Genomic DNA, 12743 nt, shown 5'->3' with positions numbered 1-12743 from the left:
GAAGCTAATGTGGCTGTAATTACAGAATTTAATCTAAGATGGCACTATGAGACAAAACATCAGGATAACCTGAAAGACCTGAATCCAATGCAGAAGATACAGAAAGCAGAAGAGTTAAAGAAAATTCTGACACTTCAGCAGACGTTTTTACCCGTGCAAAATCACAAAGTGATTTCAAGTGAAGCTGCTTTTATGGGAGACACAAATGCACCAGTGCAACTTGCCCTACTTTCCCTGTTGCCAAGTAATGTTGAACCAATTCGGCACAACGGTGTTCCCAAATATGCACTTTGCTGATAAACTGAGCGCACTGAGTTCGCACGGCGCTTTGGTGACTTTGAAAAACAAAAATAATTTTTGAGTTGTTTCGCAACCCATTTGCCGTCGATGTGGAAACTGCACCTGTGCAGATTCAGATGGAGGTGATTGAGCTGCAGTGTAATGGCACACTGAAGGCAAAGTACGATACTGCAGGGCCCGCACAGTTTATTCACTCCATTCCCGCAGAAATGCTCCAGCTCCATCTACATGCGGCTCGAACCTTGTGCATGTTTGGTAGCACATATCTGTGTGTGAAGCTCTTCTCAGTGATGAAGACTAACAAAACAGCACACAGGAGTCGCCTCACTGATGAGCACCTGCAGTCCATCCTGAGAATCTCCACAACACAGAACCTCACACCAAACATAAATGAACCTTTTGCCAAAAAAAGATGCCAGGCGTCCAGCTCTGATAAAATGATATATGAGCAAAGACAACTGAATGATTAGATTTGTTATTGCTGAAAAGAACAAATTTTATTTATATTTCCAGGTTTTGTTATGCAGCATGTTCATATTTCAATTTGTATAATTTTGACAGGATATATTTTTATGGAGAGCAAAATATTTTGGGATATTTAAAATTTAAGTTTATTTTTTATATAAAATTACATAAGAGTAAAGAAATTTGTTTAATAATAATAAGAATTTAGACAGGATATATTTTTACGGAGAGCAAAATATAAGTTATTTAAGGTTTTAGTTGATTTATTCCGGAATAATATTCCTGTCTGTTTTTATTCATATTTATGTTCAAAAAAGTTAAGTTTTAAAAGTTTTAAAAGTTTAGTTTTAGGGTGTTCAATAAATGTTTATCCTGTTCGGCCCGCGACCTAAAGTGTGTTTTGGATTTTGGCCCCCTGTGCAATTGAGTTTGACACCCCTGATTTAGTCGACACAAATATCTTTGGTTGGAATGTAACGCAAATTTACTCTTTACATATGTATACATGTATGGTGAAGAAAAATTTATGCAATGATACCTACAAATAACTTACATTTCTACCAAAGATATTTTTTGTCGACTAAATAAAAATTCCTTCTATTTAAAATTTAAATAGAACTTGAACAGATATGATAGTTCATAATATCCACGCAGACTTGCACGTAAGAGCGGGAGTCATACGTTTTAAAAAAACAGCGTATTGCAATGATACGAAATAGCCTACCCATTTAATTATTTAGGAATGGATAAATAAAGATTTTGTACAAATAATGTTTATCATTTTTCTTGGATTCTGCCACCCCCAGCAACAGTTGCTCGCACCCCAAAGAGTGTGTGTGTATATATTATATATATAAATATATATGTGTATACACACACACACACACAACACTCATCACTCACAACAGTGACAAAACAATTGCATTGACAATCATGTTACGTTATTTTCAAAATGTTTCCTTTTCTTTTTCATTACTTCCTTAACACACTACTACTTCTCAGTGCCACTATTCTGCAAAGCGTGCAAGTGGTATTTTTTTGCTATTCTTCAATAAAGGAACTGTCACACACACAATAGCACCCCTCTCGCTCAACCGCTCGCAATGTGTTGCTAACGCTCACCGCTGCAAGCGCTCTCTCTGACATGTAAATTAAAAATTCTGATTGGCTCTTACGGTCTCCAATCAGCGTGCTCCACGGTCGCTAAATCCATCAGGATAGTTAAGACTATCGCTGGATTCACTGCAGACTTCCCAGGAGACCGTGTCAAATTATAAACTTTTAAAAGAAAGTTCAGATAAAGGACTGGGGAATTTGTGGGTATATGGATTGTGTGTTTTGTTCTGGGTGTCTAATTTATATGTGTACATAGTTGTAATATAGGTTAAGTACATGTGAATATATTTGGATTCACTGCAGACTTCCCAGGCGTGTTTATAAATAAGCTATTCTTTCCGTTTAATATAGGTTAAGTACATTGAATACCTTGCTTTCTTTCTTTCCTGCTTTCTTGCATTGTTTCGTTTTCGGCAGCATCTCTATAAAGCTGTGGATTTGCCTGCGAGTATCTAGTGACAACATGTCTATAAAATTTTTCTCCGAGTATTTAGCAACAGCGTGACGAAGTTGTTTCCGTCTAGCTGCATCAGAAAATGTACCACGACGTCTGACATGCCTCCTTTTTACTGTTTCCTCAAAGCTTAGAGTGCTGCAGACGGAAGGCCTTAAATGGACAGGCAGTAAATTATGTGGGAGGCGTGGAGATGGAGGACACAATATAGGCAGGCAGCCAACTACGTGGGAGGCGTAGCGATGGGAGACGCAACTCCGCCTCACATGGCGACCGAGCTGCAGGCTATGGCCGTATATATGTACGCAAGTAGGATTCCGTTATGACTATTACGCGTTGAATTTCGACATGAAACCTGCTTAACTTTTGTAAGTAACCTGTAAGGAATGAGCCTGCCAAATTTCAGCCTTCTGCCTACATGGGAAGTTGGAGAATTAGTGATGAGTGAGTCAGTGAGTCGAATTTAATGTTAATTTAAGTTATCAAAATTTTATTTAATTTTCTCAGAAAAATCACATGTCGCCATAAAACACATCTGTATTCCTTTCTCTCAAGTAACCAAAGCTTTGAGTTTCCACACTTGCTAATCTAACTGTGAGACACCTCAAATTTGTGCTTTTTATTTTTTATCATTTAAAACACTCTAAGGAGGTTTCATTCTTGAGGAAAAAGTGACCTAGAGCTACTTTTTAAGTACAGAAAGCAAAAAATGTAATACAAAAAGGCCATTGATAATACAAATTCTGAAATTTGCCAAATGCTTTGAAACAAGAAAAGGATTCTAAAAGTACATTTAAACATAATTAATTAATTTGAACCCTTTCTTGAAAATGCATTATTGTAATGAATTATCACATTGCTTGGACTGTTGCTGTGTTCACGGACGGTTCTCACTTTGTACCCAATGCTTCCTGAATTAAATAAGCAGTTCAGAAAAAAATGTGGGATGGATGGATATTCTGAAAGTTCTTATAACTGTGCATAACATCTTTACTCAATTTTAACACTAGGTTTTTTTTTTTAATTCTTGCCCTTCCTTGTCTTTTTCTTTAGTTTATTTCTCTGAGATGCTAACTTCCTTTACATTACAAAGCATAGAACAGTTTGATATTTACAGAAGAAAGAAATGGAAAAAATGCCACAACTAGCCATCAGCGTATGAAGCAGCAAATTCCAATAGTATGCTGCTTTCTAATTCCTCATATCCTGTTTTGATATGTTGGAATGCACATCTTTTTTTATTATCTTAGACCAATTCAATGTTATTTGAACTTCCATTTTAATTTAGAACAATTAACTCCAAATAAAAAAAAAAAAACTGAAATATGAAAACATATTAATTGCTTTTGAGCAATTTAAAGACTAATGGATCAGTCAGTGGTGCGGCATCTCTAATTAGATGCTATAGAAGACTTCCCAAGTGTGTGTACAAGCATGCCTTGAAAAAGACTGGTTGCTCTCCTGCAGTGCTACCAGAATTAATAATAGCTTCCAATAATCCTAAAATGAAACACATGGGTTACAAAAAAATGACATGCTTAGAAAACAGACAGATGACTGTATCTGTAATATTTCTGGTGTTATAAAAGAACATTTCAGATAGACTTTTGAAAGAAAAAAAAAAAACAAAACAGTGCCACAATGTACTCCTATAGTGTACTTTTATCATTCACTAAAATGGATGGAAAACAAAAGGATAGGTTTTAATGGTAAAGGCAAAAATTATTTGCCGTGTGCGACTGTGTTAGTTGGTTCAAACATCAACTTGCATTTTGACAATGCCTAATTTTTTTTTTTGATTGGCAGGTTTAAATTTTACATTTCTTAAGGCTGACTTATTTGTGTCACTACTCTTTGTGAGACACAGAACCGTTTCTTAATTGCTACAGTGATCCAATAGATGTGGTAAAGAGAACCCTGTCTGTTAAATGCATTGGTCACATTAGGAGTACGCAACACTGATTTATTTTACTTAGAAACTGTTAATAGAATGTGTTCTACAAACTTTAAGACAGAAGAAGGCATATATCATTTTGAAAGTTACAATGAGGTATATATTCACATTTTTTAAGGCAATATTTTCTACAAATACCTTTACCCTTACTCAGGTTAAGAACAAAATCAATCTTAAGCATTTTATAATGCTTTACACACATAGCATTAAAAGGGAGTGATTTTAGGAGACCCAAACTCTGGGACCACTAGTAGTTTGTACATGCTCACCCGGTTTTTGGCACAGGCTTTTCCATCCTTGTATTCTTGGTGTGCTGCTCGCTTGTCTAATTTGACCCAAATTGCTTTGGCTTTCCAATAGTTCAGCTTTCCCTTGAGCTTCTTATAGAAGCATTTATAGTCCCTAGGATCAAGCTCCAGTTTGTGACAGAGTTGAGAGAAGGCTTCCTGGACATCTTTGAGACACTGGGCTTGGATAAATTCATCAAAATAAGCATGACACTCATTTTCTGGCTGTGAGGGACTCATGATCCAAAAGGATCAAACTACCTGCAACTGGAAAAAAAACACATACACACATCAGTAAGCTTATCAGTTTATTCAGCACACCTCTTTTAAAGGCAAGTTACATTTTCTGTTAATTTCACTCAGAAAGAAAGATCATACAGGTAGGTATTGGTAATCTAAAATATGAAGTGTTCAGAATTAAAACAAAATAGTGAGGGTCAACATTAAAGAAGAAATAAATTACCAGTGTTAAAGTAAACTTACTAAGAAAAACTGAAATTGTTAAGTTACTAGATAGCTCAAACAAAATTCCATGAGGTTTCAATACCTTAGAAACTCCTAAATATCAAAAATTCAGTACTTAATTTAAAAAAAAAATTATATATATATATATATAATAAAATAAAAATACGGAAAGTATTCACAGCGCAATCACTTTTTCCTCATTTTGTTACAGCCTTATTCCAAAATGGATTAAATTCATTTTTCTCCTCAGAATTCTACACACAACACCCCATAATGACAACGTGAAAAAAGTTTACTTGAGCTTTTTGCAAATTTATTAAAAATAAAAAAACTGAGAAAACACATGTACATAAGTATTCACAGCCTTTGCTCAATACTTTGTCGATGCACCTTTGGCAGCAATTACAGCCTCAAGTCTTTTTGAATATGATGCCACAAGCTTGGCACACCTCTCCTTGGCCAGTTTCGCACATTCCTCTTTGCAGCACCTCTCAAGCTCCATCAGGTTGGATGGGAAGCGTCGGTGCACAGTCATTTTAAGATCTCTCCAGAGATATTCAATCAGATTCAAGTCTGGGCTCTGGCTGGGCACTCAAGGACATTCACAGAGTTGTCCTGAAGCCACTCCTTTGATATCTTGGCTGTGTGCTTAGGGTCGGTGTCCTGCTGAAAGATGAACCGTCGCCCCAGTCTGAGGTCAAGAACGCTCTGGAGCAGTTTTTCATCCAGGATGTCTCTGTACATTGCTGCAGTCATCTTTCCCTTTATCCTGACTAGTCTCCCAGTTCCTGCTGCTGAAAAAACATCCCCACAGCATGATGCTGCCACCACCATGCTTCACTGTAGGGATGGTATTGGCCTGGTGATGAGCGGTGCCTGGTTTCCTCCAAACATGAGGCCTGGCATTAACACCAAAGAGTTTAATCTTTGCCTCATCAGACCAGAGAACATGCTTCACTGTTAAGCTGCAGAAACATCTCAAGGATGATCAGGGGAAACAGGATGCACCTGAGCTCAATTTTGAGCTTCGTGGCAAAGGCTGTGAATACTAATGTACATGTGATTTCTCCGTTTTTTTATTTTTAATAAATTTGCAAAAACCTCAAGTAAACTTTTTTCACGTTGTCATTATGGGGTGTTGTGTGTAGAATTCTGAGGAAAAAAATGAATTTAATCCATTATGGAATAAAGCTGTAACATAACAAAATAAAAAAAAAATTTATATATATATATATATATATATATATATATATATATATATATATATATATATATATATATATATATATATATATATATATATATATATATATATATATATATATATACACACACTAATAAACTAATAAAAGGCAAAGCCCTCACTGACTGACGCATCACTAATTCTCCAAGTTCCCGTGTAGGTAGAAGGCTGAAATTTGGCAGGCTCATTCCTTACAGCTTACTTACAAAAGTTGGGCAGGTTTTATATCGAAATTCTACGTGTAATGGTCATAACTGGAAGCAGTTTTTCTCCATTTACTGTAATGGAGATGAGCTTCAACGCCGTGGGGAGTTTCGTGTGACATCATCACGCCTCCCACGTAATCACGCAGTACATAGAAAACCAGGAAGACCTCAAAAAAACGCTGAAGAAAACATGCATTATATAATTGAGAAGGCAGCGAAACAATAAGAAGCGAGCGAGTGACATATACAACCATATTCATGAGTTCTGCTCCTTCGGAAACAAAGCACGATGTAAACCTACACTTTAAATTAAGTTCATAGACAGGCTGCCACTGGCGTTTGTAATTTAGTGCCTGCCCATATAAGGCCGTCCGTCAGCGGCAATCCAATAGCAAACTGCCACGGGTAAATATTCACGGGTGAAGGACTGTGCTTATGGAGAGGAAGATGAGATGGTCAGGGTGGTGTTTGACACAAACTCAGCGAAACTGCAAGAGAAAGTTTTAAGTGCCAGGACTAAGGTAACATTAAATACAGCTATTGACATAGCACGAGATGGCACCAGCACAGCTGGGAAACTTCGATGCATGTACACCGAGCGGCTCACGTGAACTGACGCAGTGCACAGATAAAAGCAACAGTTCCAAAGAGCTGAACAAAACCAATTACACAATTGAAAAGGCAGCAAAAAATATGAAGTGTCTGATACTTACAAGCATATTCATAAATCCAGCTACTGCGGAAACAAAGCACACGTTGGAAAAGTCAATGTCCCGCTAAAGGAAGACCGTGTAAAAAACCCTGTGCATGCAGTGTGTCAGGTCTCAGATAAAGAAGAAGACGAGCTGTTTATTGATGCAGTAAGAAACGAATCGATGAATGAAACCTGTCATCTTTACAACGATTGACAAACACGGAATGTAACTTGAACACAACACATTCTACAAATACGAACCTGATTGAAAGAAATAATGATAATCAAATCCTTGATGACAGCAACACTCAGTAACACTCACAAAACAAATACTGTATATTGACAGTCATGTTACGTTATTTTTAAAATGTTCCCTTTTCTTTTCTAGCTTTTTAACACACTACTTCTCGCTGCGCTGGTATATATATATGTATATATATATCCCGACCTACATACTCGAATAATGGATACTTTATTCGCCATCAATGATTGTTTTGGTAAAGCCATACTCAGTGTATTCATTAGATGAACGGTAAAAAAGTAAGAGCGAGGGGAGGATGACTCATTGAGGCATGCAGGCTGTAGTCTTGCCAACTCTATCTGAATTGCGCGATCACATTTGAAAAATATATCTTTTCAAGTTCTATTTAGTCCATATGTGTCAAACTCAAGGCCCGAGGCCACATCCGCCCGGCGTGTAATTATATCCGCCCGCGAGATCATTTTATATACTGTATTATTGTTATTAATGGCCGGTATATGAAGCGCTGGTAACACAATAAACTACAGATCCCATAATGCAGCGCTTCAGCTGCCTTGCCAACACTTACGCGTTAATCAAGTCTACCTTATGATGCTGCAAGTTATTGCAAAGCTACAGTTATTGCGCACTGAGTTTGCACGGCGCTTTGGTGACTTTGAAGAACAAAAAAAGTCCGTCTACATGCGGCTCGAACCTTGTGCATGTTTGGTAGCACATATCTGTGTGAGAAGCTCTTCTCAGTGATAAAGACTAACAAAACAGCACACAGGAGTCGCCTCACTGATGAGCACCTGCAATCCATCCCGAGAATCTCCACAACACAGAACCTCACACCAAACAGAAACAAACCTGTGGCCAAAAAAATGATGCCAGGCGTCCAGCTCTAAAATGACATATGAGCAAAAACAACTTAATGATTTGATTTGTTATTGCACGTAAGAGCTGGAGTCAACCGTTTTAACAAAAGCGTATTGCACTGATACGAAATAGCTGTGTGTGTATATATGTAGATATGTATGTATATGTATATATATGTTTATATATGTGTGTGTGTGTATATATATATATATATATATTTGTGTGTATATATGTGTGTGTATGTATGTATGTGTGTGTGTATATATGTAGATATATATATATATGACAACAACACTCATCACTCACAACAGTGACAAAACAATTACATTGACAATCAGGTTACGTTATTTTCAAAATGTTTCCTTTTCTTTTTCATTGCTTCTTTAACACACTACTTCTCGCTGCGCGGCTGGTATTTTGCTAGTGCATTATATAATTGAAAAGGCAGCGAAACAAGAAGCGAGCGACTGACATATACAACCATATTCATGAGTGCTGCTACTTCGGAAACAAAGCACACGGTGGAAAAAAATGTGAATGTCCCGCTAAAGGAAGACAGTGTAAAAAAAACAAAAAAAAACCTGTGCATGCAGTGTGTCACATCAAAGGATAAAGAGGAAGACAAGCTGTTTATTGATGCAGCAAGAAATGAATCGATGAATGAAACCTCTTATCTTTACAACGATTGACAAACACGGAATGTAACTTGAACACAACACATCGTACAAATACAACCCCGATTGAAAAAAATAATGATAATCAAATCCTTGATGACAGCAACACTGAATAACACTCACAAAACAATTACTGTATATTGACAATCATGTTACAATATTTTTAAAATGTTCCCTTTTCTTTTTCATAACTTCTTTATATATATATATATATATATATATATATATATATATATATATATATATATATATATATATATATATATATATATATCTATCTATCTATCTCTCTATCTAGCGGAAAAGTAGTGTGTTAAAGAAGGTACGAAAAAGAAAAGGAAAAATTTTAAAAATAATGTAACATGATTGTCAAAGTAATTGTTTTGTGTAGTTGGCGGCAGCGTCACAAAGTTTTTTTCGTCTAGCTGCATCAGAAAATGTACCACAACGTCTGACACGCCTCCTTTTTAGTGTTTTCTCACAGCTTGGATTGCTGCTGTCATATACACACACACACACACACACACACACACACACACACACACACACACACACACACACACACACACACACACATATATATACACATACCTATCTACATCATATATACACACACATACATACATACACACACACAAATTATATATATGTGTGTATGTGTGTGTGTGTATATATATACACATACATACATACATATATATTCACATATATATACTTGTGTGTATGTTTGTATGTGTCTATATGTGTGTGTATAGCTTTGGTCACTGAGTGCAAGGGAAAAATAATAAAATATAGTCTATAAGTTATTAAACAGTAAAACATTAACGTTTTAAGAAGTACAGGTACATTGAGCTGCGGTGGGTTGGCACCCTGCCCAGGATTGGTTCCTGCCTTGTGCCCTGTGTTGGCTGGGATTGGCTCTAGCAGACCCCCGTGACCCTGTATTCGGATTCAGCGGGTTAGAAAATGGATGGATGGAGGTACATTGAGCACTACTAGAGTGGTTGTGGGTAAACTACATTTTAAAGACTGTGTAACACAACAGGTAAGTAACTAACAGCAGCTAAAATGTATATGGATCATCTCTCGGTAGTAGATCCCTTTTGAAAGGCGCTACACGACGGCTGTGGTATAGAAATTACATTTTCTATGTGAACGCTCCAAATTTGTGCCTCTGGTAATGTGCCTTACCGGCAATTAAAGAAAATTAGTTTTGTGTCCTCTGCAGTGTTAAGAGAGAAAGGCTTTGGTTTGGGATAAAAGGAAAAAGGTGTAAAGAAAGGATAGTTGCCTTTTTCTTTTATATAGTATAGAGAGATGTGTTCGCTGACGTTATGATCGCCTTTTGGGGACAGTCGCGGTGGGTCTTGTGTAGACTGGTGAGACGTCCCCGCCATTAATCGGCTGTGATGGCACTGTCAGTCCTCCACTCCTGTGCGTATCTTCATAATCCGAGCTGAGGACCTCATAATCGATCGTGCAAAGAAAGTGTGAATCGCCTTAATATTATTTTGCCGTGGTGTATAAAAAGGGTCCCGTGTTTGCACTTGTCTGGGCTATAGCGCAGGGGGAGGAAGAAAAAAATTAAAAGTGCTCACTTTGACTTAAGGCAGAAGCGCAGTCAGCGTCTCAAAGGCGGCACAGCTATGCACGCGCTGGCTGCTCGACTTTTGCTGGGCAGGAGACCCCAGTTTTGTACACACGTTCATGATATCAAAAGTCTCAGCGCTCTTTGGAGGTAATTCATATATTATATATATAGCAAAATACCTGCTGCAGCGGAGAGTAGTGTGTTAAAGAAGTAATGAAAAGAAAAGGAAACCTTTTAATAATAACGTAACATGATTGACATTGTCATGAGTGTTGCTGTCATATATATTCCTGCCTAAATAAGTCACCCTCGCTTTGCTCTTACTTTTTTACCATTCATTTAATCATGGCTAGTGGCGGAAAAATTATAAAATGGAAGGAGGATGGCTTTACCAAAACAATTATTGATGGCGAATCGATTATTCATAAAGCTTGAATTGGTGATCTGTTTTTCTGTGTTAACCTCATATTTTTTCATACTTCTTCTCAAACTAAGGTGGTGCGAGGGTAAAATGAATCGGGGTGCGCTGATCAATGTAATCGTGTACCAGGAAATCATGCATTGACAAAAGCTCCCTTTGCTTGTAATGCAAAGTGTGATTAAATGCATTATTTTTAACGCGTTATGGAGCACATGCATCAAGCTTCTCAGCTGTGCTTGTGCTAAGAAAAGGAAAGATTTTAAAATAACGTAACACGATTGTCAATGTAACCTTTTTTAAGTAGTGCCTGGAGGATTCAGTGTGAAGAAACTCTAGAGACAGAGTGTGTATTAACTTGTGGATTTTTCTGTGAGTATTTGGTAGCAGTGTGATTAGCCGCGGAGCTCAGCTCAGAGCAAAATGAGGTAAATGGGAGGGGTGATGATGACGTGACTCCCCCACCCGCCTTAACTGTCAATCCCCCACAAACACAGTCTCTCGGAATTTGCATAAGCACACCCTTCACCTGCAATTTTAACTTAGTTACAAAGTGATCAAAGCTCTCGCTTATATCCTCGTCCTCTCATTAAACTTGTATCCCGCATTCCCGTGGGCATGTGAAACGCCAGCGGTAGCCTGTCTATGAACTTAATTTAAAGTTTAGGTTTACACCTTGCTTTCTTTCCGAGGTAGCAACACTCATGAATATGGTAGTATGTGTCACTCGCTTGCTTCTTATTGTTTCGCTGCCTTCTCAATTATATAATGCATGTTTTCTTAAGCGCTTTTTGGAGGTCTTCCTGGTTTTCTACGCACTGCGTTGACAGTCAGTTCACGTGATTACGTGGGAGGCGTGATGATGTCACACGAAACTCCGCCCCACATCATTGCAGCTCAACTCCATTACAGATAATGGAGAAAAATACCTTCCAGTTATGACCATTAGGCGTAGAATTTCGAAATGAAACCTGCCCAACTTTTGTAAGTAAGCTGTAAGGAATGAGCCTGCCAAATTTCAGCCTTCTACCTACACGGGAAGTTGGAGAATTAGTGATGAGTCAGTGAGTGAGTGAGTGAGTGAATGAGTGAGTGAGGGCTTTGCCTTTTATTTTTGTTTCTTGCCCCAGTACATCCTGAAAGAGGTACAACATTAACTCTTCAAAGTTAAGCAGAACAAGCCCTCTAGTGAAAAAGAGTCTACATCTATTTTCAACAGATTTCCAGTTGCTATGTGCAAGTGCCTGCACAGAGTTTATTCCCACAACCCTAAAAACTGTGCCTATTAGGTTAACCAACGACTTTAAATTGGCCCTGTACAAGAATGGGTGCATATATGAGCAAGACTGCTACGTTACTTTCTAACACAGTAGAAATACACAGTTTAATCTCCAAGTTCTATTTTGTGATTTACTGGACACTAATTATGGGATTCCACATGATTTTAGACAAAGAAAACAAGATTTAGCATGAATAATAATGCACACTAAATAACTGCAACAGAAGTTTTATATAGAATTTTGTTTCTGAAATATTAAATCAATAGATCATAAAAGTGACGTTACAATACTATTTAAGTGTGTTTTATCAAAGTCAGCATACAACAAAAACATAAAACAGATGTGAACTTCTCCACACCAATTCCAGAGAGCACTATTTTAAGATAATGAGACAGCTGATCCAGTACGATTGTTTCAGTTAAGAGTAGAATGAATCATATTACCATTACCATTGTTTATGATTAATCCCACATCTC

The 12743-nt window shown here is 37.4% G+C and overlaps 1 protein-coding gene across 3 annotated transcripts in view; it reads right to left on the bottom strand.

The window, feature by feature from the left end:
- LOC120525937 (F-actin-monooxygenase mical1-like) overlaps positions 1-12743 on the bottom strand; it is a 115581-nt gene that overhangs the window by 87062 nt on the left and 15776 nt on the right. For all 3 annotated transcript variants that reach the window (XM_039748647.1, XM_039748643.1, XM_039748644.1), the window contains one exon: positions 4559-4843. In XM_039748647.1, the coding sequence (XP_039604581.1) occupies positions 4559-4816 (258 nt within the window). In that variant the 5' untranslated portion in view covers positions 4817-4843. The remainder of the gene's footprint in view (positions 1-4558; positions 4844-12743) is intronic.

The sequence above is a fragment of the Polypterus senegalus genome, chromosome 3, assembly GCF_016835505.1.
Source record: "Polypterus senegalus isolate Bchr_013 chromosome 3, ASM1683550v1, whole genome shotgun sequence".
Lineage (NCBI taxonomy): Eukaryota > Metazoa > Chordata > Cladistia > Polypteriformes > Polypteridae > Polypterus > Polypterus senegalus.
Note: the sequence above shows the minus strand (reverse complement) of the source record. Positions and strands in the feature narration are given on the sequence as shown.